At 36.0% G+C, this 23151-nt stretch overlaps 1 protein-coding gene across 1 annotated transcript in view; it reads right to left on the bottom strand.

Moving 5' to 3' along the window:
• Window positions 1-23151, bottom strand: part of IL1RAPL1 (interleukin 1 receptor accessory protein like 1) — a 1293699-nt gene that overhangs the window by 1063644 nt on the left and 206904 nt on the right. The window contains exon 2 of the mRNA XM_033119931.1: window positions 15029-15134. Coding sequence (XP_032975822.1) covers window positions 15029-15110 — 82 coding nt within the window. The 5' untranslated portion in view covers window positions 15111-15134. The remainder of the gene's footprint in view (window positions 1-15028; window positions 15135-23151) is intronic.

Raw genomic sequence — 23151 nt, forward strand, 5'->3', positions numbered from 1 at the left:
TAGGAATATTATGCAGAATTTGAGAGGGGTGAGTGTGTGTGTGTGTGTGTGTGTGTGTGTGTACACCGTATATGTAAACCCAAAGCCTGAACCGTATCATTGGAAAATAAGTAAAATTGAGAAAAATTTCTCCTAAAAATACTAAGTACTGAAAGGAAAGGTGGACCAAATAAACAAAAATACCCTCCAAAAATAAAAAAAAAGGTAGAAAAGTGATTATTGTATCAACCCAAAGAAGCAAAATTATTGTATAACCCTATGTATGCTATAGAATGAGACTCTGTCCAATTAGCTTCTGCAGATTGTCTCATCTCAGACAATTAGAGCTAGTTGCACAAAAATTGTCTCATTCAGAACATGCTTTGAGAGGGGTTTACAAGATCCCAATGGAGCTTCCAAACTTGCTTTGTTTTCCTAATTGAAAACTTAGAAGGTAATAACCTCCTCTCAATTCAAAGAAAGCCGGAAACCCTAGGACACAAAGCAGTTTCCAAAGAAATGTAAAATAAAATCATGTATCATTAAAAATTGAACAAAACAAACCAAGCACGTCTTCCAAAGAAGCGAAAACATGCCTTTGAAACAAACAGTAAGTCACCACTGTTCATTGCAGAACGGCATGTCAGTTACAGAGTGGCAGAATGAATGCGCAAGTTGCCAAATTGAACTAATTCATGTTCTCAATTAAAATAAAACACCCTCAATGTTGTAGGCCACTTCTATTCACCAGCAGCCCTAGGGTTTGCTGTGATCTGTCCTTGGAGACATGGAGGCATTGAGCAGCTGCTTTGGCTCATGCCCCACTCCTGGCAGGCACCCTTCCATGCAGGATTCCTTGCATCTAGTCCTCCTTCATGGAATGACCTACATGTGCACATGTGTGACAAAAACAACAAAGATAAGGAGGGAAAAGCTGCGCAATTCCCATTACAGTGAAGTAACTGAAAAGCTGCCCTTCTGAGCAAAAGAAGAGATGTCCCCCAAGAGCTACTTCCCAGGGTAGCTTCGGTGCTTCTGGCTTCAGCTCTCGCCATTCCAGCAGGGAATATACACGATAAGCATGTAGGGTCAGGTCATCCTGACAGCTAGAGATAAAATTTAATTCTCCTTTCCAGAGAAATGTAAACTCCGGTAAAACTATTCATGTCACGTAAGTTAAATTTCATTCATTTGCTCATGTTCCGTTTCATCACAGAATGCTATGTGCCACTTCCTGGGTGAGTGCTTGTAAAAGTTATGAAGTTAAACTATATCGAGATCATTCCTCAAGGAGCTTCCAGTACTGGAGAAGAGTTATGACTTGCGCATAAATCGCCACGGGAAAATACAGCATGTTGTGATGGGATTAGTCAACGTGCTTAAACCCAGCAATCAAATACAAATATGTATTGAGCATTAATTATGCGTTGACTCTTTTAAGCACAGTGATTCTAAAAGACATATACATAAACATGTATAAGATATTTTTATAGGCAATGAGCTTATACTATTTAGTTGGGTAAATAAAACACAGATGTCAAAAAACGCTGTAATCACACATCCTAATCATTTTTGAATCCTCAGCACCTGGTACATAGTGGTTCCTTGACAAATGTTAAGTTTGTGAATTAATAGTTAACCGTGTGTAGATTTGTATGTATATGTATGTGGAGGGTGTATTGTATGTGGTAGGTATTCATATATATATGTTACACTATATTTTAGAAGCCTAATACCTGTTAAAATTCCTCTCCCTATGTTTGTTTGAGGAATTTCTCTGAAATTAGCAAAGGAAGACTCATTGACATAATCTTTCATTACAAGCATACATGATAGAAGAAACTTGAAAGACCTCTGAGGAGGAAATACTGACGTTAGGAAAATGCTCTGTGTGAGAGATGTACTACGAGAGGGATTTAGGAGCAAAACCGAGACTTGTATGTCAGATGTACAGAGGGCCAGTCTGAACCCAAACCACAAAAGATACATCATATTGAAAACCTAAATATGTATCTGTCCAGGAGGAATACAGACTCCAAATGCAACATTGATTGTCTATTAATTCTCAACAGACTTTTAAATTTAATAAAAGCAACTGTAATCACCTCCCACCTCTCCCTCTTTCCATTGTGCAAGCAGCCACTAGTTTTCATTAATTCCATGTTCTACTAGAAATCAAACCCATCTCTTCCTTTCTATTCCTAATGCTACTTACTGCCTCAATTCATGACTTCCTTGCCTGGACTACTAGCCTCATTCCACACCCTCTGGCCTCACAGCTCTTTCCAATCTATCTGGCCAGGCTATGCCTGCTATACATCTGCTTAAATTTCTTCAGTTGTTCCCGATTTCCTACAAGACAATAGTCATGTTATTGGTTATGTAACACAAAGCCCTTTGTGATATGGCTCCCATCTACCTTTTTCTACCTTTTCTCCTGACATACTCTTTCCTCCTGTCACCCATACTGTGCCCAAATGTACATGTATTCCAGCAATATCAAACTCTTTCATCTAAAAGCTGCTCTAGTGTACTTCTGTGACAGACAGAATAATGCTCCACAGAGGTTCCCATGTCCTAATTCCTGGAACATGTGAATATGTTACCTTACATGGCAAAAGGGACTTTGCAGATGTATGAGCAAGGATCTAGAGATAGGGAGATTATTCTAGATTAACCATGTGGACCCTAAATGTAATCACAAGGATCCATATAAGAAGGAAGCAGGAGAGTCAGAATCAGGAGATGTCACAATGGAAGTGGAGCTCAGAGAGAGAGTTTGGAAGATGCTATGCCTCCAGATTTGAATTCAGGAAGGAGCGACAAACAAAGGAATACAGATGGCTTTTAGAAGCTGGAGAGGGCAAGGAAACAGATTCTCCCCTGGAGCTTCCAGAAAGAATGCAGCCCTGCTGAAACCTTGATTTTAGGACTTCTGATGTCCAAAACTGTAAAACAGTAAATTGTGTTGTTTTAAGCCACTGAGTTTGCGTAATTTTTACAGAAGCAATAGAAAATTAATACACTGCACTGTACTCGTATGTCTCATGTCCCCTTTTTTTGCACGATGTGCACGATGTTTAACAATAGAGATAGTAGACAGTTCATTTTTACAATCCTCCAGAGAATTCGGTCCAATTTCTTATTTATAATATGTTTTGTTTGAAAATATTCGCTAAATATAAAAGAGTAACTAGAACTGACTAGTGAATACAAATGGACAATGCCTTATAGCACCACCAGTTTCAAAGTTATGACAGATATATGGCTTTATAATTTGAAAAAACATGCAGCTATACAAATAAGCACTCCATCTTTCCAAAATAATAATTGCCAAAACTATGGGGAGACTGTATAAACAGTTTTCAGAATACAATTTGTGGATATGGAAAACATAGAAGAAAGTGATCAAACCTAACCAAGATAAATCATGTCAGATTGTTTCCTTTTCTAAAACGTCTCATAATTTTGATTTTTAAATAAGGAATCCAAACGTCATATCTCTACCAACAAATATCTAAATATTTTAAACATTTTATACCCAGATATAGCTGACTGATGTCAGTCAAGGTTATTGAGCAGTTAGTACAGTAGGAATTCAATAAATGCTTGTTAATAATTGTATACGGAATCTATTAATTTGTCCTTTGGGAAGATGAAGGTGCTTCCGTGTCACATTAGGTCAGAAGTGCAAAACACCCTAAAAGAAATTAGCATAAACAAATATAGCTGTACACATTATATATAAGTACTCATAACTGGAAACAATTGGAGGTTCTGGTCAAAGTTTGGAAAGACTGTTGTGTGTGTGTGTGTGTGTACACACGTGTGTATGTTTGTGTATGCATATTACATGCCCTTTATTTGGAAAGATATTTATCATAGCTAAGGCCCTTTGGAAATTTTTCTTCTTTAAAAAACGAAACATTGCCGACCAAGAATTTCCCTTCAACTTGGACCTCATTCTTTTGGAATATGCAGATAAGGGCAATTGCTTTTTCAAGGTAACTTTGCTTGGTGACTAACACTTCACATTATCTTGACTATCCTCTCAGGAATCCCCATCTTCTAGTCCTGGCCCAGTCCTTTGATTAGCAGGAAAATTTAAGTGGTTTAGCACAGAGCCATCTTCACTTGATCTTCACTTCCATATTTCTACCAGCAGCTCTTACTTACATTAGTGAACAATTGAAAAATCTTGAATGACTTTCTCTTCTATTGATATTTGAATCATTACAATGACAGTTAATAGCAGCAGAATATTAAAAGAAGAGATTTTTAAAACAGTTTAATATGAATAGACTTGTCTACATAATTTGAACTCTGATAATACAGGGCTATAAGCTGACATGATGATGCTATTATGAAAAACAAAATATTTTTGTCTCCTTAAAAAAGTCAGTGAAAATTTCTACTATTAAAAATACTCCCCCCAAAACAGAAACCTACACACTTTTTTTAAACACAGGGAAATTAACTGGAGAAAAAAAATGTTTTGAAAATATTAGGATCAATTCAAATAATTTCTGAACAATAATATATCAGAAGTTTTCTTCCCATTCTTATTTTCTCTGCTTTCTGTATTACTGAATTTTCACCAACTCAGAAAAGCCACCAGATGGCAGTGGAGAGTCCAATTATTTTACAGAATGTAGTTGAAGGAAAAACTGGAAGAATCCTCTTTTCAAGTTGAAGTTGTTCTTTTTCTCTGATATGAAAATATATTGAAGGGAAAATATTAATTCACTAGTTTATGGAGACCTTTTCTCTTCACTGATAAAAATAATTTTCCTTTATCATTCACAACAAATGTATGCCATATATGGAATACACACTAACTGGAGTATGGTTTTAGAGATACAAGTAAAATGCCAGTGAAAGAACTTTACTGAAATCAAGGTAGCTGTGTTAGTTGGGAAATATTTCAGTACAGGTAGTAAGACGTACATGATAACTGAATAGTGTTTAGGATACCCACAAGAGGCTTACTGACTCTTTTTAAAGAAATGCTTATATATAACTGGCAAGAGATTTTAAAACTTGGCAGTTATCCATTGTCATTGCCTTAAGGCAAGATTTTCCAAGCAAGGCAACAAACACTCCAGATGTCTTAAGAGACTACAACTCTATGAATTGAAATCTGTCGAAAATAAGCAAAAATGGGCTAGGTAAGACACAGTTTAGTATTTTGAACTGTTAAACCTAATTTCACTAAGACTTGTCACCATTTGCAAGGAGAAGTACCTTATTTTTACTTTAGTTTTGTAACAATATAGCATGTACTTTTCAACAAGACTAACAATCGCATGGTTTTTTCATCAAACCTCTGTTTTAAACTGAGTAACATCCTCTGCTCCCTGACATTAGGACAAACTGTGTAGCATAAAATTAATCAACGATGGGCCTCAAGTACTCTGGCTACAAACTTTAGCCATCTAAATTTGTTTGATCAATTTGCAAATATGTAAAATATGTTACAGAATAAAAGTGTCACTTTATGTACTGAGTATGCACTGAAGGTGTTCAATAAATGCTTGTGAAATAAACATAAGGATAAACTTTTATTTCTACTGATGCTGTTGCAGCTCAAAACTTTTGCTAATGAAAAAGGAAACAGGTCCCGAAAGGCTCAGGGACTTGCCTCAGTGAACAAAGCTTATGACGGGCTGGATTGAAACCCAAGTATCTTAATTTCCAATTCAACAGGTTTCATAATACTCTTCAGAACCACCTAAACCATTTCAGGAAAAATAATTCAAATCGAGAGTTTTTACTGATCATCATTGTAGACAAAAGTCGGCATGTCAATATTAGTTGTCTGTAGAAATGTCCTGCCAACTACCAATAGTCAACATGAGATTAACCATGGCAAATTTTAATATACTATAAGCCACTTTTCCCATCTGTATGAAGGGAACAAAGATTGAATAAGTGCTCCCCTGCCTTCAGGAGATTAGTCTATGGCAAACATATCTCAAATCTAGGTAAGACAATTTTTGATTGGCTAAAGTTTATCCTTTCGATACTACAATTATTCTCATTATCATGGATGACTAAGAGTTTAACACTTGTTTCACCTAACAGACAAAATAATAAAAGTAATAATTTCTAAGAGTTAAGCAAACTTTAAAAACTAAGTGGCACTTACACTTATTTCGTATAATACAGAGGGTGCCAAGAAATGTATACACATTTTAAGAAAGGAAAAAACTGCATTAAAATGGTTATACTCAATATATACCAATAACAAAAAATGAATACAAGTCACATTTGACTTTTGCAATTATAAGAGGTGCTCAAAGTGGTTACCATTAGCGTCCAGACACTTCTGATTACAGTGAACTACTGCTTGAGCATAGATAACATCTCTTAAAATCTGTAAACATTTTTTTGGCACCCCAGTATATACTTTAAAAAAAAATCAGACAACTTCTTTCAGATCTCAAGATGAGATCATCCTGGATTATCCAAGTGGAGCCTAAATCCAATGACAAGTGTCCTTACCAGAGAAGGGCAGAGGAGAAGGCCATGTGAACATGGAGGCGGAGATTGGAATAATGCAGACACAAACCAACAACACCTGAAGCCACCAGAAGCAGGAAGAGAAAAGGAAGAATTCGCCCATAGAGCCTTCAGTGGGAATGTAGCTTTGCAGACACCTTGATATTGAAACTCTGGCTGCCAGCACTGGGACTATCGTTTTAAGTCACACCGTTTGTGGTCATTTGTTACAGCTGCCACAGGAAACTAATACAACTCCAGACCAATGAATCCATCAGCTCAATACTTCCCGTGATTGCCACAGCTCATACATTCCAAACTGAACTCATCCTATTTCCTCTCCCTGAAAAAACACAGTGCACCCTCCATTCTCTGTAATTGGTAACGCAATCAATATAATTTCTCTTCAAATTATTTCACAATCCATTTCCAAACATTCATTTGATCCCAGTTATTCTTCCTCAGAAACATGTTTTCAGTCTCTTTGACTACTTTTCTGGCCTGTAGCACAGCCGAATGATTTTGATGGAGTCCCTGACTGGTCACTCTGCAATTCACTACAGTCTTTCCTACAAGGAGTATTATATGTCTGAAAGCAGATGTGACCATGCCTCTCTCGTGTGTGACCCTTTACAGCTTGACTGTGTCTTTCCTTTCCTATCAAGGCAGCTTTACTTATGGATTGGCACAAGCATCTGTGAAGCACTATCACATAAACACCAAGGAGTTTCATCTTGATGGTGTATAGAAGACAACACAATGAACAAATCTGCCAAGGCAGAGGCCCAATCTCAAAGACTCTATTTTCTACTAAAGGGATTTTCAAAGCAATTAAATATTTCAGCCCAATCTTTTTGCTTTACATGTTCAAATCCAAAATTCCTTGCAAGACATATGAAACACTTTATACGCTATGCCCAGTCTACATTTTGGGTTTCATCTTAGTCACTAAGAACTACCCTACTGTTCTCTTTAAATAAGTGATCCTTTTCAAGTTTCTGTTGTTTGGGGACCTTTAGTATGATTGATGACATCACAATTCTCCTATTACAGAATTCTGTTCTCCACTGTTTTTTTTTTTTTCCAAACATCCCACATGTACTCATCAAACTCAATAGATTTTAACTTCTGTCTTCCCTGTTCTCACTGCTGTTACTTTGAGTCAGGAAATCACTTTTATGTTAGGCATTTTTGGTTGAAAGGAACACAGGCTCCTTTAGGATACCACAAGGAAAAAGGGATATTTTTGAAAGTGTATTTGTGGATTGCAGATGAATATTAAATTATCAAAATCCAAAACATCACTAGCATCTGTTTCTTCTTTTTCTCCTTCCCTGCCTCCTTTCCTCTTTCTCAGCCCTGTTTTCTTTTCCTTTTCTTCCTTTCCTCCCCAACTACTTCTCTCTCTCTCTTTTTTTTAAATCATGCACCACAGATCACATGGTCCCTTCAGCAAAAATTTTCAACTTCCTTATTCTTCTCTCTCCCATTCCCATCTAGTTCCTAACTGACCATCCTTCTCTACAGTCTAGTCCAAATTCAATAATGTTTGATTGACATAGCTAACTATCACTTACAGTACGAAGAATAATGCCCTCACCTCCTCAAAGATGTTCACACCCTAATCACTGGAACGCGTGTTACATTACATGGCAAAGGGTACTTTGCAGATTTGATTCATTTAAGGATCTTGAGATGGGGAGATTTTCCTGGATTATCTAGGTAGGTCCAACGTAATCACAAGGACCATTATGAGGGAAAGAGAGAGGCAGAAGAGTCACAGCCAGAGGAGAAGGTATGACAACAGAAGCAGAGGTCAGAGTGATGAGGTCTATGAACCAAAGAACGCAGTCATTACTAGAAGCTGGAAAAGGCACTGAAACAGATTCTCCCCTAGAGCCTACACCAAAAACACAGCACTATCAACGTATTTCACACACGTGATCTCCAGAAGTGTAAGACAACAAAATGGTACTGCTTTAAGTCACTCAATTTTTGGTGTTTTGTTGAAGCAGCGATAAGACACTAATACAACAGTGTACCTAATTTCCACACCACCTCATGGATCACCTTCAAGCTACTAGTAGATCGCCCATGGATCAGGGGTTCATCCTCTGCTCCAGCAGTGGTCCCCGCTGGGCTGTTGCTAGAATGAACATCAATTCTTTAACATGACTTAAAATGCACCACCATTGACTGGCTCTTTACTGTGGCCCCATACCCCTCACCACTCCCTTTAAATATATAGAAGAATATATCTTTTATCACCTCCATGATGCAGTGTCACACTGTCATGTTTATTAACTTGAAATATTCCCCTCCCCACTGAAATCCTATTCAACTTGCAAGATTCATCCATATGGACTTTGACCTTCTCCATGTACATTCACTACGAACAAGCATCAGTCTGCACAATTAACTTTCATCTACACCAGCTGTATATAAAAGTTTACTGACAACTAAAATGGAACAAGTAAGTTTATGGTGAAATTTCATAGGTATATCAGATGATTATTAAACAAAGACACTGGATAATTTTACTTGTCAGGAGTAAGTTCTATTTGTTTGTGAGACTTATTCTAATTAAAGACAATTTCAAATGAATCTGAAAATTGTTCTAGACCTAATGTCAAAACTTATTTTTAAAAATCAGGCTAAATAGAAGAGGGGGGATTTTTTTTTTCCCTAGAAAACTTAAACTGCATTTTTTTTTTTTTGTCACTTCAAAAAGTAAAGAAACAAAACCTCAGAAGTTTGGTCTTGTTAGCTATCCCAAAGGAAAACAAAGGAGAAATGCTTCATACTTTTTGACATACTTGACAAACTGGGAATAAACACATGGCAACATAAAAAAAGGCAAATGCTGAGGGACTAACTAGGTTGTCTCTTGCTCATGTGGAATTAAGCGCATTGACTTCCAGGAATTCCCAAAAGAGCGGAGGCACATAAATCACACTGGCATGAGATGTCAACACCCCCACTAGACTTTCTCACTCCTATTCGGTGGAATCTCACTTTCCTTGCACACTAGCATAATTTCTTTTACTTAAAGAAAGGATGAGCCAGAAATAATAAACACAAAGATTAGATCCTAAACTATCCTTACCTTTTCTTTTTCTCTTAAAGTAAAACAAAACTTTGTTTTAGTAACATATTCTAATGGCTACAAGTCCTTACAGCCATAGTATTACACATCCAATAAACACTCAAATGCTTAAGAACTGGACATGCTTCCTAATGGCTAAACTAAATTATTCTTCTAACAATTCACTTTTTTTGTTTTTCATTCTATTCTTCAGAAATAACAACAACAAAGATTAGAACCTAAACTACCCTGATCTTTTATAAATTATTTGGGCTTAGAGTTACAAGTTGAGAAAAACCTCTTGAGAGACTTGCCTTCCTCTTGCTCTCAGGAAGAATGGCATCTAAATCATTTTACACAAACAGGCGTCCATTGTCAGATTCTAGAATGAAGAGAATATCAACCCCCTATGGTAACCCTTTTACTCTCGAATAGCTGGCTACTTAAGGTAGCTTTTATATATCTTAAATACCTTCTAGAATAAGAAATATTCTTCTACTGCTGTAATATTGCCTCTTATTATTCTCCATATGCTCTAATAATTGTGAATACTTTTCTTCTATACCAAAGTCACTTGCTTATTTATCACGTATCAGTAATCATGAACGACACCCTTTTCATGGTAATCTGTATTGAACAATATGATTAAAACTAAAACATCTGTATAATCACAGTACTTCTTTAAAGCAGCAATAAATGTAGGAAAATTTAAACACAGTAATATTTAAAGAATCATATTCCTTTCCTTCTAACAGATTTTGACATGCATCTCAAGCTCATGAAAACATTCATGATTTGCAATGGTTCACTGTCTTCATATAAACCCTTAGCATGTGTTAGATATTGTTTATTCTGAGTTTACATATTTTCCTTCAGTAGTCTCATATATTATACTAATTTCTATTTATGTAAAAAAAACCCCAGCTTTTCTTAAAATATCTATTTCATTTTACCTTTATTTTTCTAAAACTGTGTTGGTCATGTAGTATCCTCACTGATGCAACTCAGCCTGAACAAGAAAGCCACACTTAAATTCATTCATGTAATCATTATCTCATTAAGACGTTTCACTGAACCTGACTCTGAAATACACACCATATTTGGAACAGGAGAGGTTATACGCATATATAAATCATGGTCCTTGCATTTACCTTGCATGGTCCTTGCATTATTCTAAGGATGGATATGAGAGCAAAGAGAAACACAAAAATTCTGGATCCCTTTCTCTTCCCTCATCTCTATATCCAAGTCCCTCTAGCTCCATGTCTCTTCAGTATCCCAAACTCTTGGGCCAAATCACAACTTACACTTTAGTTCTCCAGAAGTGCTATTCTCATACTTTGTACACAATAGTCCCTCAACAGTTTATGTTATTTCCCTGCCCCTAAATCCCACCCCACAGTCTCAGTTACACAATAGAAAAAGAACTATTTAAGAATAGCCATTATTAACAGAGACCAAAATACCGTGTTTCCCCGAAAATAAGACCTAGCCGGACCATCAGCTCTAATGTGTCTTTTGGGTCTTATATTAATGTTTGCTCCAAAAGACACATTAGAGCTGATGGTCCGGCTAGGTCTTATTTTCGGGGAAACACGGTATCCTCTTGGAAAGACCTTGGAAAGACCGAGCATTTCATTGACTTTAACCCTTCAAACAAACTAAAGACAATATTTTTAGTTTAAAAGTTCTACAAAGACACAATGGAAATATTCAAAACAGATTCTTTAATTTTCATACAAATATACTAATAAAGAAGAAGGAAGGAAGGAGGAGTGGAAGAGAGGAAGAAGAGGAGAGGCAAAGAGGAGAAGAGGAGGAAAGAGGAAGGAAGGAAGGAAGGAAGGAAGGAAGGAAGGAAGGAAGGAAGGAAGGAAGGAAGGAAGGAAGGAAGGAAGGAAGGAAGGGAGGAAAAAAGAAAGAGGGAGAGGGAGGGAGGGAGACATGGGAAGGATAGGAAGGATGGGAAGGAAGGAAAGGCGAGACAGACAGACACAGACAAAGCAACCAACAAGAACATTAACCTAACCTTTCTAAACTGGTTACGATACAAAGACTCTCCAAGCAAGGATTTGCTTTACTGGTGGTTTTTGTACAGAATTCTACAAATGATAGCAACTCAAATGTTTACTCAATAAATTGCTACAACGCTTCATACACTTGAGCAGAATGGGTAATATTGATAGTCTTTGCCTTTTTCTTCAAGTGCTGCTTATAAAACCTAAAAAGAAGGTATAAAATAGTTCCAGGGGAAAACCTATCATGTAACAAAGGCTGAATATCTGCTTCCATAGATTAAAGGCCTTGATGCTAAATGTATGCAAAACTTTAAAACATTACCTAAGAGGCCAGATTCACGACTTCAATCCTTAATTGTTGTAATCATATACATACCCAGAGTGATATTTAAAACAAAACATTGTAAAGTTTATTTTTAATATTTCAATCAAGGATAATATGATGATATAACTGCCTTATTATATTTAATTTGTTCCTTAAATTAACAGCAATGGGGTTGTAAGCCAACGTCATAAAAATAATACATCTCCAGTTTGTGTATAAAGAGCTCCTATTGCTTTCAAGCTAGTTCTGTTAATGAAAAATAAATACCTACTTCTAAATTTTTATGGAATGACCATATGTGTTTATCTAAAGTAAACACTATACACAATTGATATGCTATAAAAAAGTTCACCATTACTCTGTGCATTATAATCATATTTAATATGTACTTGCTTATTAAAATATCTAGTTCTGCTTTTCTAGTGGTCACAGGGATCTAAACCACAGATCTAAAAATAATATTCTAGTAAAAGACATAGGAAAAGCGTTGGGCTTCGAATCATGTTTATTGAACTTCCGAAAAATTTATAAAACTGAAAATAAAAAGAGAATTAAATGATAAGAACAAAGATAAGTAGCCCTCTGAGTTAATATGCGAGATTGAACATCAAACATTGATTTTTTTATTCCCTGGCCTTGGTGCCACTGGTTTTATAGGTTGGGCTGGGCATGAAGAAGGAGCCATTAATCTTTTGAGGAAAAGATGACAAGTGCGCTCCTCTCCTACTGGATCTACGACAATCAGTAACAAAGCTCTTCAGTAAGCTACATATCTACTTCTCTAAACAAAGGTGTCATGGTCACAGGTATCAGCTGAAATGAGTGCAAGCTATGAAAGTGTATGCGTAAAGTAGTATTATTTGTTCCCAAATTGCACACTTAATATTCAAGAATCAAACAAACAAACTTCCACCAACCTGGGTCTTAACAGATACTGGGGGAAGCTACCCGTACTTCACAGTATACAGAAAAGTAAAGAAATCAAACATGCCACTAAATCTCAGTACCTGCCTTATTTGTCATTTTTACATTTTTACATAGAAAACACATGGGGTTTTTGAGAGGTATGAAGTAGCTATATGACAATTATATTCATAAATAGAAGAAAAGAAGATCTCAAAACTTCTGCCAAACTTAGGGCAGCATTTTATCACCAATCTTTTAAAATAATTATGTCATTAAAATAAAACTTGAATTTGAGACAGGTCTTTGAGTTTTCTCAGGTCTCTGGAGCAAAAGGAGATATGAATTTTCCAAGTGTCCCACATTTCCACCTCTGCGCCCATGCTTCTCAAACATACGAAGTTATGCCCCAATTTCATAAAAGTTTTTCCCCAAATTAGAGTTTATATAGAATGGACTTGTCACCACTATTTGATGATGGAAAAGTCACACTTGCATTTTGATAAATAAATCATAGATCTGATATACACAAAACTGAAAAAAAAGCAATTTTATGTAATCAAGTATAATAACCAGAAAAATGAAGTTTTTAAGAATCAATCAATATTTCTACTTGGGATAGTTTCATTTTGTTATAATATTTGTACAGATGAGTGTTTCTCTTCTATGTGGGCAGTATCTCAAGATCCACGTTAAATACTTTTAACATAAATTACTATTCTAGAAAATATCACTGTTGTAGAAATTATCAGCTTGCATCACGACTTACTCCTCCTTCCACCTACTCTAACTCCCAAGGGTACGCTCAAATTTCCTTGCAAGGGGCAAACAAAGAAATCAAGATACCTGCAATTTGCCAGTAATCCATTCATATTACAAAATAAAACACTATATCATAATCTTGCCTTAGAGTTTTCTCTCATTCAAAAAGACCCACCAAGAGGAAAAGATCAAATAATGTGTAAACATAGAGATGCTATTTTTTTCACATTGCCTACAATCACATCAATGGCAGATACAACAGCTCTACAATAATCAAAAAGTTCTAGAGCCAACAGTGTCAGTAAAATTCCTTTTACTCTCAACCCTATACCATCCACTTGTCCATGCACAAAGTAAGCCGCAATCCCTCCGCAGCCTTAAGACCAAGGTGGGGCTCATGAGAGTAGACTTGCTCTCTACTTCCCTTGCATGGGGCCTTTTTCATTAGGTAATCAGCGTGAGTCAGAAGCTTCTTAACCTAAAGGACTGAGAAGAGTTGCTGCAGCCCCATCTCAGCCATTTTATTCCCTCTCCTTTCTGAATTCCAAAGATACTTTTGTTCGTGCAATTCTTGATAGCACAACACTCTACAGTCTCTTGCACATTATCTTTTCTTTATCCCCACTGTCGATCTAAAATAAATAGCTAACACATTCTAGTTCTATCAACTAAACACAATACATTTCTTCTGACATTATATCTAAAAACTGTAGCTACAAAAATCCTGTAACCCCACATAAAATGTGAGTGTGGCAAGTCTTTCTATCACCAGCGACTTATTAGACAAGAAACAAGTTCAGTGAGATAATATTTATTCAGTTGTCTTGTACATTTCACTAACTCCATATATCAACAGTCAACTGAAAACCAAGATGTCTGACAACATGTCAAGTTTTCCATAAGTTTCAACCTGATTCTATTTAGCAGCTCCTTTGACATCACCATTCTGCTTTACCTCTATATTTCCTACCAACTTATTAGGATTTTTTAAAAGAACGCTGGTATATTCTTTAAACACTTGCAAAATACCTGAGCAGATCAGCTGAAGTACAACCCTAAAAAGAGTCTGCCCTAAGCACAGCTGACACTGAAATGGTAACAGTAAAAGTTAACATGAAAAAAATTCACAATATTTCCATGCAAAAATTAAAATAGCACCCTTTATAAAAGAATGTTGAAAATCACATATTAAAATAAAATCAAACTGCAAGGTTTGGGTATTGAATCCATTCTAATTCATAGTAATTAACAAAACAAGCCACATTTTTTTCCAACTTATTTCCACCTTTCTAGTTCCCTATGAGTATGCTCCATTCATTTAAAGATATAGGTACAATGTTTCCACATTAAGGATTCCCCGTTAACTCTCAACGTCTCCACAAATGGCACATGTGTAAATATAGCACCATCACTTCAAGCCATAAAAATGAGAGAAAAGGAAGGAACACTGCTTACCAGAGCCTCTTTTGGTCACAACCTTCAAACTCTGAGTAAAAGTAGCATATAAGAGAATCAAGTGCGGAATGGGAGCTTTCATCTTCCAGCTCTTCTAGGCTGTTCCCTAAAACAAAGGTAAAAAAGAAAATAAACACTTTAATACATATATATATATATATATATATATATATATATCAATATATATATATATCAATATTATTTTTGTTAGACTTCTGATCATGGACGACTGGGGCAATGAATTCCACAAAAGGGAAGAATGTGAACAGGATCTGTATATTCTATATTCCCATATGCTGTGGTTCCTAAGTTAAATCAAAACCAGTAATGTCAAAATTATGTCTCCATAGGCCTCCCAAACTGGTTTAAAATCTTATGGTCACTTAAAGTTTAAAATTTCTCTCTATTGAGAGGATCCAGCTTTATTTATTTATTTATTTATTTATTTATTTATTTATTTATTTATTGTGTTTTCACATTTTTATTGGGGGACAATGGGAGGGGGGCTCCTCCCTGTCAGTGGAGGTGCTCAGTTTCTTCAGCTGGCCCTGGGGGCCCTTGGGGTGGCTGAGCACATTGGGCATGATACCATCATGTCAGACGGGCACTGGATAGTTGTAGGGTGTCACCTGGCTAATCATGGCGATGTACTTGGTGTAAGGGCTGGTGGGGAGGCAGAATTATAGTCCTGGCCATCTTGGTCTGGGCGGCAGCCTAGAGAATCTAATTGTGTTCAAGTAAGTGGAAACAATCCCTTCAAAAATCCTATTTCACTAACAATTTACTTTTAATATAAATTGCCAAACATTAACATTTTTAATGTTCCATGCTGCAACAGAATATGGTTTTATTCAGTATCACTCTTTCCAATTGAGAAGAAATCACAAAATCTATGCCTCTAAAGACTTAATTATAATTTTGCAATTCTCTTTCAAAAAACTCTAAAAGATACTTCAAGACAATTTAAGACTATGGCTCTATTGAAAGAAAGTACACTGTCTATGAAAGCTACAGGAAGAGACATCATTTCTTCCCATTACAAGGCTTTCAGAAGGATACAGTAAGGGACACGAGCCTAGTGTCTGGATTTCAAAAGGGGGAAATATTTCATCTGAAATTAACTGAAATGAACATTGTCTTTCTTAGAAAATCATCCCTCTTTTATTTTTCTTATAAGACTGAGATAGTAGAGCTGAAAGACTGAATTTCAAAAAAGTAGCAAGTCAGAACACAGTTCAAACGTGGACATGACAGCACAAGTTCTTTTGCAAGACAGTTGAGGACTAATCACATTCAGCTTTCCATCACTACGACTTTATTAAAGATGAGGAAGCTGAAGCGGTGATTTCTAACGCACATTTTTTTTTTTTTTTTGCTCTCCTAGAGCCTCAGATACCTCTGAATACTTTTAAATGACTAATTCACTCATATTAATAAAAGTCTGTTAAAACACATTTTAATTCACAAAAAAAGCCAAATCCATTCATTTGCAGTAAAGTGTCACCATCATCATTTTAGTCAGAAAGTCAGTGAATTCTTAAAATAAGCATTGAGAATAAGCTATTTTAATTCCAGTTCCTTTAAAATGATTATAGCCTGTTTCAGTTTTCTAACCAAGGACTTTGAGTCCACATAAAGACATAAATGACAGCTAGTCCGAAAAGCCGACTCATCAGCCACATCTGACAAACTGTCACATTCAAGTGCAAGCCTGATATATGGTGATGGAAGGACAACTGACTCTGGGTGGTGAGCACACAATGTCATATATAGATAATCTATTATAGAATTGTACACTTGAAACCTATATAATTTTACTAACCAATGTCATCCCAATAAATTTCATTAAAAAATTAAATTGAAAAAAGTACAAGCCTGACTCATGCATTTTTAAAACCCGAATCTCATTTCCCAGCCAACACACTAACTGGAGCTGCAGGAAATCTTCAAGTTGATATCTTCAGCCTTCAGGTTAGCAGTAAGAATCAGATCTTCTCTCTGTGTGACTTTAATCAGCGCTGCCCAAGAATCTCCAGGATCCAACTATACACTACGAGACCTTCCAGCTTAACTACCTTAGTACTTTCCTCTAGTTCAAAATACTATTCCATTACTCATTTCATTTCTATAAGGCATACAAGCTAGTTTGCGATTCTATTTCTTAAAATTAAATTGGTTTGGAAAGCATCAATTTGGTAGCATCGAGATCTTTAATTGAATCTCTTGAAACCTTGGGTATCAGGAAAAACAAAAAAGAATTACATAGCATTTCACAGATTTAACGTCTTGGTCAATCTACAATAATCTTTACAAACTTCTTTGAGGTAATTTATTGTATCTTAAAAGATTAAACATGTGTAGTCATAGACATCCAAGCTTTGCCATACTTATTGCATAATTAAACTTCTACTCAGAAACTACAATGCAAACTATAGACCGGGAGTGCCCAAAAAATGTATACAAGTGGACACTTTGGTCAACGTTGCTCAAGCAGTAGTTCACCATAATCAGAAGTGTCTGGACACTAATGGGAACCACTTTGAGCACCTCTTGTAATGGCAGAAGTCACACGTGACTTGTATTCATCTTCTGTTATCGGTATATATTGAGTATTACAATTTCAATAGTTTTCCTTTCTTAAAATGTGTATACATTTTTTTGGCACCCTCTGTATAAACATTTACTGAGGTTCTCATGTGTTTTCTTTTTGTCACATTGTAGCTCACACTATCAGTGACCTAATTTCAAGAAGCTTTCATTTCTGGGTGGATAGACCTAACATTATTTGCCTGTTTCCTGTTAAAAATAACATTCACCACTTGGCTTCACTGAAACCATGATTAAATCTTATGCATATCACAGCAGTTATAAGCAAACAGTCTGTACGGGTTCTTAACCCAGTTTTACCACCTTTGAGCTGTGTGATTTGTTGCACATAACCTCTCTGTGACTAGTTTCTTCATTGGCAAAATAGGGATTATTACAGGACAGATAGCATAGTGCCTAGAACAGCACCGACACCAAGAACAAACTAAATAAATGAAAGCTGCTGTTTTATTGTTTTATTGCAGTTGATTATTGTTGCTATTATTAACATTGTTACAGACTTAACTCACATCCTCTCACCTGTGAAAGTTTCTGTATATACCAGCTGTCTGTACATCCTAACCCACACTATTAGCTTATCTCTTAAATTATATTCCCATTCTACCACACTTGAAGTCCCTCCAGTGTAAACATGTGTTTGATTCATCTTATTTTATATGTAATACTCAATAAATGTTTGCTGAAAAAAATAAATGAATGAAAGACTGAATGTGGCTGCTATTACATGCAGTTGAATTTTGGCATTCAAACTCATCATTTGATAAACACTTATTAAGCATATACTAGTTACAAGATGCTGTGCTATGGTGCAGTGGGGACACAAAGACAATGTAATGCACTCTAATAAAGAAGGCTCACAGACCAATAAACGAGACACATGCTCACCTACTTAATTAGACTGGCCCTACTGCCATATGGTGAGTATACTGTGCTGAGGGAGTAGAGAGAGGAATCTATTAATTTTGCTCCAGGTTGGGTCTGGTGAAGTCATAGGGAAGGGCTTTCAGAAGAAGAAATGTTTCAGCTAGATCATAAAGGAGAGACTTTCTAAGGGAAAGAGAATTCTTTGTCCAGGGCAAAGGATAAGGAAGCTTGTCAGTCTCGTTAGCAGAATAATACCCACACCTAAACATGCCCATGTGAATTTCTGGATCCTGTAAATATGTTACTTACATAGCAAAGGGACTTTGCATATGTGGTTTAAGTTAAGGACTTTTTATTTATTTATTTTTCTTTTCTTTTTCTTTTCTTTTTTTTTAAGGAGGGCGCAGCTCACAATTGCCCATGTGGGGATTGAACTGCCACCCTTAGTGTTATTACCACCACGCTCTAAACCAACTGAGCTAACCCGCCACCCCGTAAGTTAAGAATTTGGAAATGGGAGATCGTGTTTTGAGTAAGCCCCGTGTAATCAGAAGCATCCTTATAAAAGGGCAGCACCAAAATCAGATTCAGAGAGAGAAAATGTAAGGATGAAAGCCAAGGTCAGATATTAGAGTGCTGCACTTTGAATGTAGAGGAATGGGACGTGTGCCAAGGAATGTTTGTGGCCTCTAGAAGCTGAAAAAGGCAAAGAAATATATTCTACCCTAAATCCTCCAGAAGAAATGCAGGCATGCCAACACCTTGATTTTATTCAATGCATTTTGGACTTCCAACCACCAGAACTGTAAGACTAAAATTTGAGGTTGTTTTAAGCCACTAAGTTTGTAGTAATTTGTTACAGCATCTATAAGAAACTATTACATCAAGGATGTGAAATGACAAATTTCAGGAATGAAGTGCAAATAGACCACAGGTTGGGGGCTGTCATGACAGAAGTTGAAGATATCAATGTAGAATTGTTAATAACAAGATATGCCAGGTAGGAAGTTGGGACGTTCCCCTCAGGTCCCCTACAATGGTTTTTACTCATATTCTAACTTCATCATCCAATAATATTTCCTGCAGCTTCACTTTCTTTACCATTTTTTTAAATCATGAAAACAATATGGATATTGAATACATTTCCACACAATACCCATGATGACTCACCCGAGATTCTGACCCACCCCGTCTGACACATTCCTAAGATTCTTCGAGAATAGACAATTGAGAATCAACTGATGCTCACAGGTGAATAATTTGAACTGTTTTAGAAAGCAAAGTTTGAAGGTGGAAGAAAGTCGTCAGCAGGCAGTGGTACAGGAAGATGAGGAAGAAGGTCCGCCTTAAATGCAGTAAGTGGTGAATACTGGAAGAACAGAATAGACTTGGGAATAAATAGAGCTTAGTGATATTGTTTAAAGTGGCATTAAAAGGAAGCTTTGAAAGTAGAGGCATATAGTCTGAGCAACTAGGTCTATTATGACACTATTTACCAATATATAGAAATAGAGAAGATATATTGGGCAATGAAGGTGGAGAAATACATGAAAGTATATTTGAGTCACGTAGATTTTAAATTGCCTGTGGAATCTCCTGTTCGAATTGCCTTGTAGTTAATTGAAATTATTAGCCAGATGTTCAGTAGGGACATGGGAGGTAACACTGTAACTGTAACTGAAGTTAAAGACACGGATTAGGATAAACAAGGAAGAAAGTATAGAGAAGAAAGCTTACACTTTCAACTCTGGAGCTTAATAATATTTATGAGACAGGCAAAGGGAATCAAAAGGGAGAAAAATCAGGTATTAAAGGGAATGGGAATCAGGAAGGAGTTGAGTCAATGAAGCAAGCAAGGATATCTAAGGAAACAATCAACAGAGTTTATGCATTATAAGAATAAAGAGGCAACTGCTTTAGAAGTACAATAAGATGCTGCTGGTAATATTGACCAGTCGTTTAGTTAGACAAATGGGGGCATCATCAAAAATTTTAAGGAAGAAAATTAGCTTCGTTTGCTTGTTTCTAAATGGTAGGTAAGTTTGCAAGTGAAATGGAGGGAATCTGTACTTATTTGTTTTATTCCACTTATAAAGCAAATAATTGGTTTTAGAATGAGAATGAACTAGACTCCTGTCCTACTGTATGTTACATTAGGCAAGCTACTTCATCTCTGTAAGCCCCACTTTTATTATCTACAAAGCATGGAGACAGTATGTGCCATGTTTACTTCATTTTAGTTTACTTCATTTTTGACCTATTTTCCCCCAACATATTGAGGTAGTAAATACCAACTTCAAGGTTTTACAACCTTTAAATAAAATAATTGTCTTTATGGGGTCTACCACAGTATTTAACAATGACATTTAACTGCAGACATTTTTAAATGCTAGCTCTTTTCCTCTGTCTCCTAGCTCTCCATTCCTGGCTGCTATGTAGTAATTATTTAGGCTCAAAAAATGATCCATTATATTTTATTTAATCCTTAAAGTTTTTACATTACTAAACACAGGATTATACCAATCATTTTCTTCACTTTAATCAAAATATAATTAAAGTATCCATTTGTGCATGAAACAAAGTATTTTACCAAATGCACAATTTACATAAGCAATGCCTGTTAAAATTGTGGAATAGATTCCCTATGGAGACGATAAACACAGGCTCATACAGACTCTGCAACTAAAAGTTACCCAAAATGCATGATACTTAAATTTAGTCCCAGGGAAACGTGTTTCTTTTTTCATGAACCTATGGCAATTATCTTGGGGAAAATCAGCCACACACAAATTAGGAAGATATCCATACATGTATTTTTTAAAATTTAGTGCCTACCATGTTTCTGATACTGTTCTAAGAACTGGGGATACAAAATAATTAGGAGATGGTCACTGTGGCAAGGATCACATGGGAAAGAAACATGAAAATCAACGATTATAGCAAAGGGATAGGTATTATAAGAGAAGAATTATCAAGTCTATGCAGAGTGCTCAGTGCTGCCCAGAGAGGTCATGAAAACATTCCCAGAGGAGGGTAACATTTGGGCTGACTTTGTGCCAGGGTGGAAAGGGTTTAAAAAGTGATGGACAGCAGATTACAGATAGAGAAGAAGAAAAAGAGTGCATGAAACATTTGAAAAACCACTAGAAATAAAACTATATACTTGACAATCTATTCAACACAGGTTGGTAAGTAGGGAGGGGTGTATGTTTAGATCATGAAAAATAACTTTTAAGTCACTAGGGTACTTTTTTACAAATTGGCCTGGACACAGTTTTTTGTTTGTTCGTTTGTTTGTTAACACAGTCCTAATCAGAAGACCATTCATTCCTCTAGAGCAGGGGTGTCCAAGCTTTTTTCAACGTTTTTCACCAAGGGCCATATGCGGCAAAATACCCAAACAGCCGGGCCACTCACTCGAGGTGAAGTATGTATTGCCTCACCTGGTTTATTTAAGTAAACTAAATATATTTTTGGAATTTATTGTGGGCCAATTTAAAATGGATTGCGGGCTCCAGTTGGCCCGCAGGCCGCAGTTTGGACACCCCTGCTCTAGAGCCTGGCTGGCAAAGGAATGTTAAGGTTCCAGATCTTGTAACCCAGCTTTTATACTGATCTCCAAACGTTAATTCATAATCTGACTAGAAGGTGTCAATAAAATCTTCAGCCATATGGTTCTTGAAAGATTCCCCTACAGCATGCTGAAGAATATAATACTCAATAGTCAAATAATTCTGTCCAAAATGCTTGTGTTCCTTATTTAAATACCGTCCTGAGAATTACACACCATAGTAGTTTGCTGGAGAGCAACCTGGCATAAAATGTGGGAATGTCCTGCAAACCAACAGACTGCAGTAGTAGCTGCACTTACTACGAGATAATTGTCACACCTGCTGGGTGGCACCAGTTGAGGCTCAAAACTTGTAGAAGAATCCTGTAAGGAAAGGGCTTGCTCAGTTCTCATGAAGTCTGGACCAAACCCTTCAGTGAATGGAGAGCCAAAGGTGTTTAAGTAACTGAGTGTCACAACCAGCTTTGTATTATAAATAGTTGACCAACCTTCTATCTAATCTACTAGGAAAATAAGAACAATCATATAAATAAAACCAAGAGTGAAAAGAGAAGATATAAAATATACAATGACATAAAGACTTAGATTACTTTGAATTTTACTAAATTTGAAATTTTTACAAAATGGATGGTTTTCTGAGATTATAAATTACTAAAATTTACTAAACAAAAAACAAAATGAATCAAACAAAAACATTTTAAAGTTCTAAATACCGTTAAGTGCAAACTCCAAAAAATTTTGACTACAGAAAATAACACAGATAAGTACTTTCAAACTTTCAAAGAACACAATGTGATACAAGGAACATAAAATCATGGTTATGGTGGTAAAAACATAGAAAACCTTCAAAAACTGACAAAATCAATTATTAAAATATAAGGAATTTAATAAACTTTGTAAAACTAGAGAAAACACTGGCAAGGGTAGTTAAATGTAACCAGTATTACTTAGCTTTTATCTAGGAATCCACAGCTGAGAAATGACCCAGGAAGTATGAATAACAGCTATAAATATAAATATTAGAAAAAGGGAAATGCAAAATATTTAATATCCATAAGTTATGGCTATAAAAACATAAAAA

The sequence above is a fragment of the Rhinolophus ferrumequinum genome, chromosome X (genome assembly GCF_004115265.2).
Source record: "Rhinolophus ferrumequinum isolate MPI-CBG mRhiFer1 chromosome X, mRhiFer1_v1.p, whole genome shotgun sequence".
In the NCBI taxonomy this organism is placed as follows: Eukaryota; Metazoa; Chordata; class Mammalia; order Chiroptera; family Rhinolophidae; genus Rhinolophus; species Rhinolophus ferrumequinum.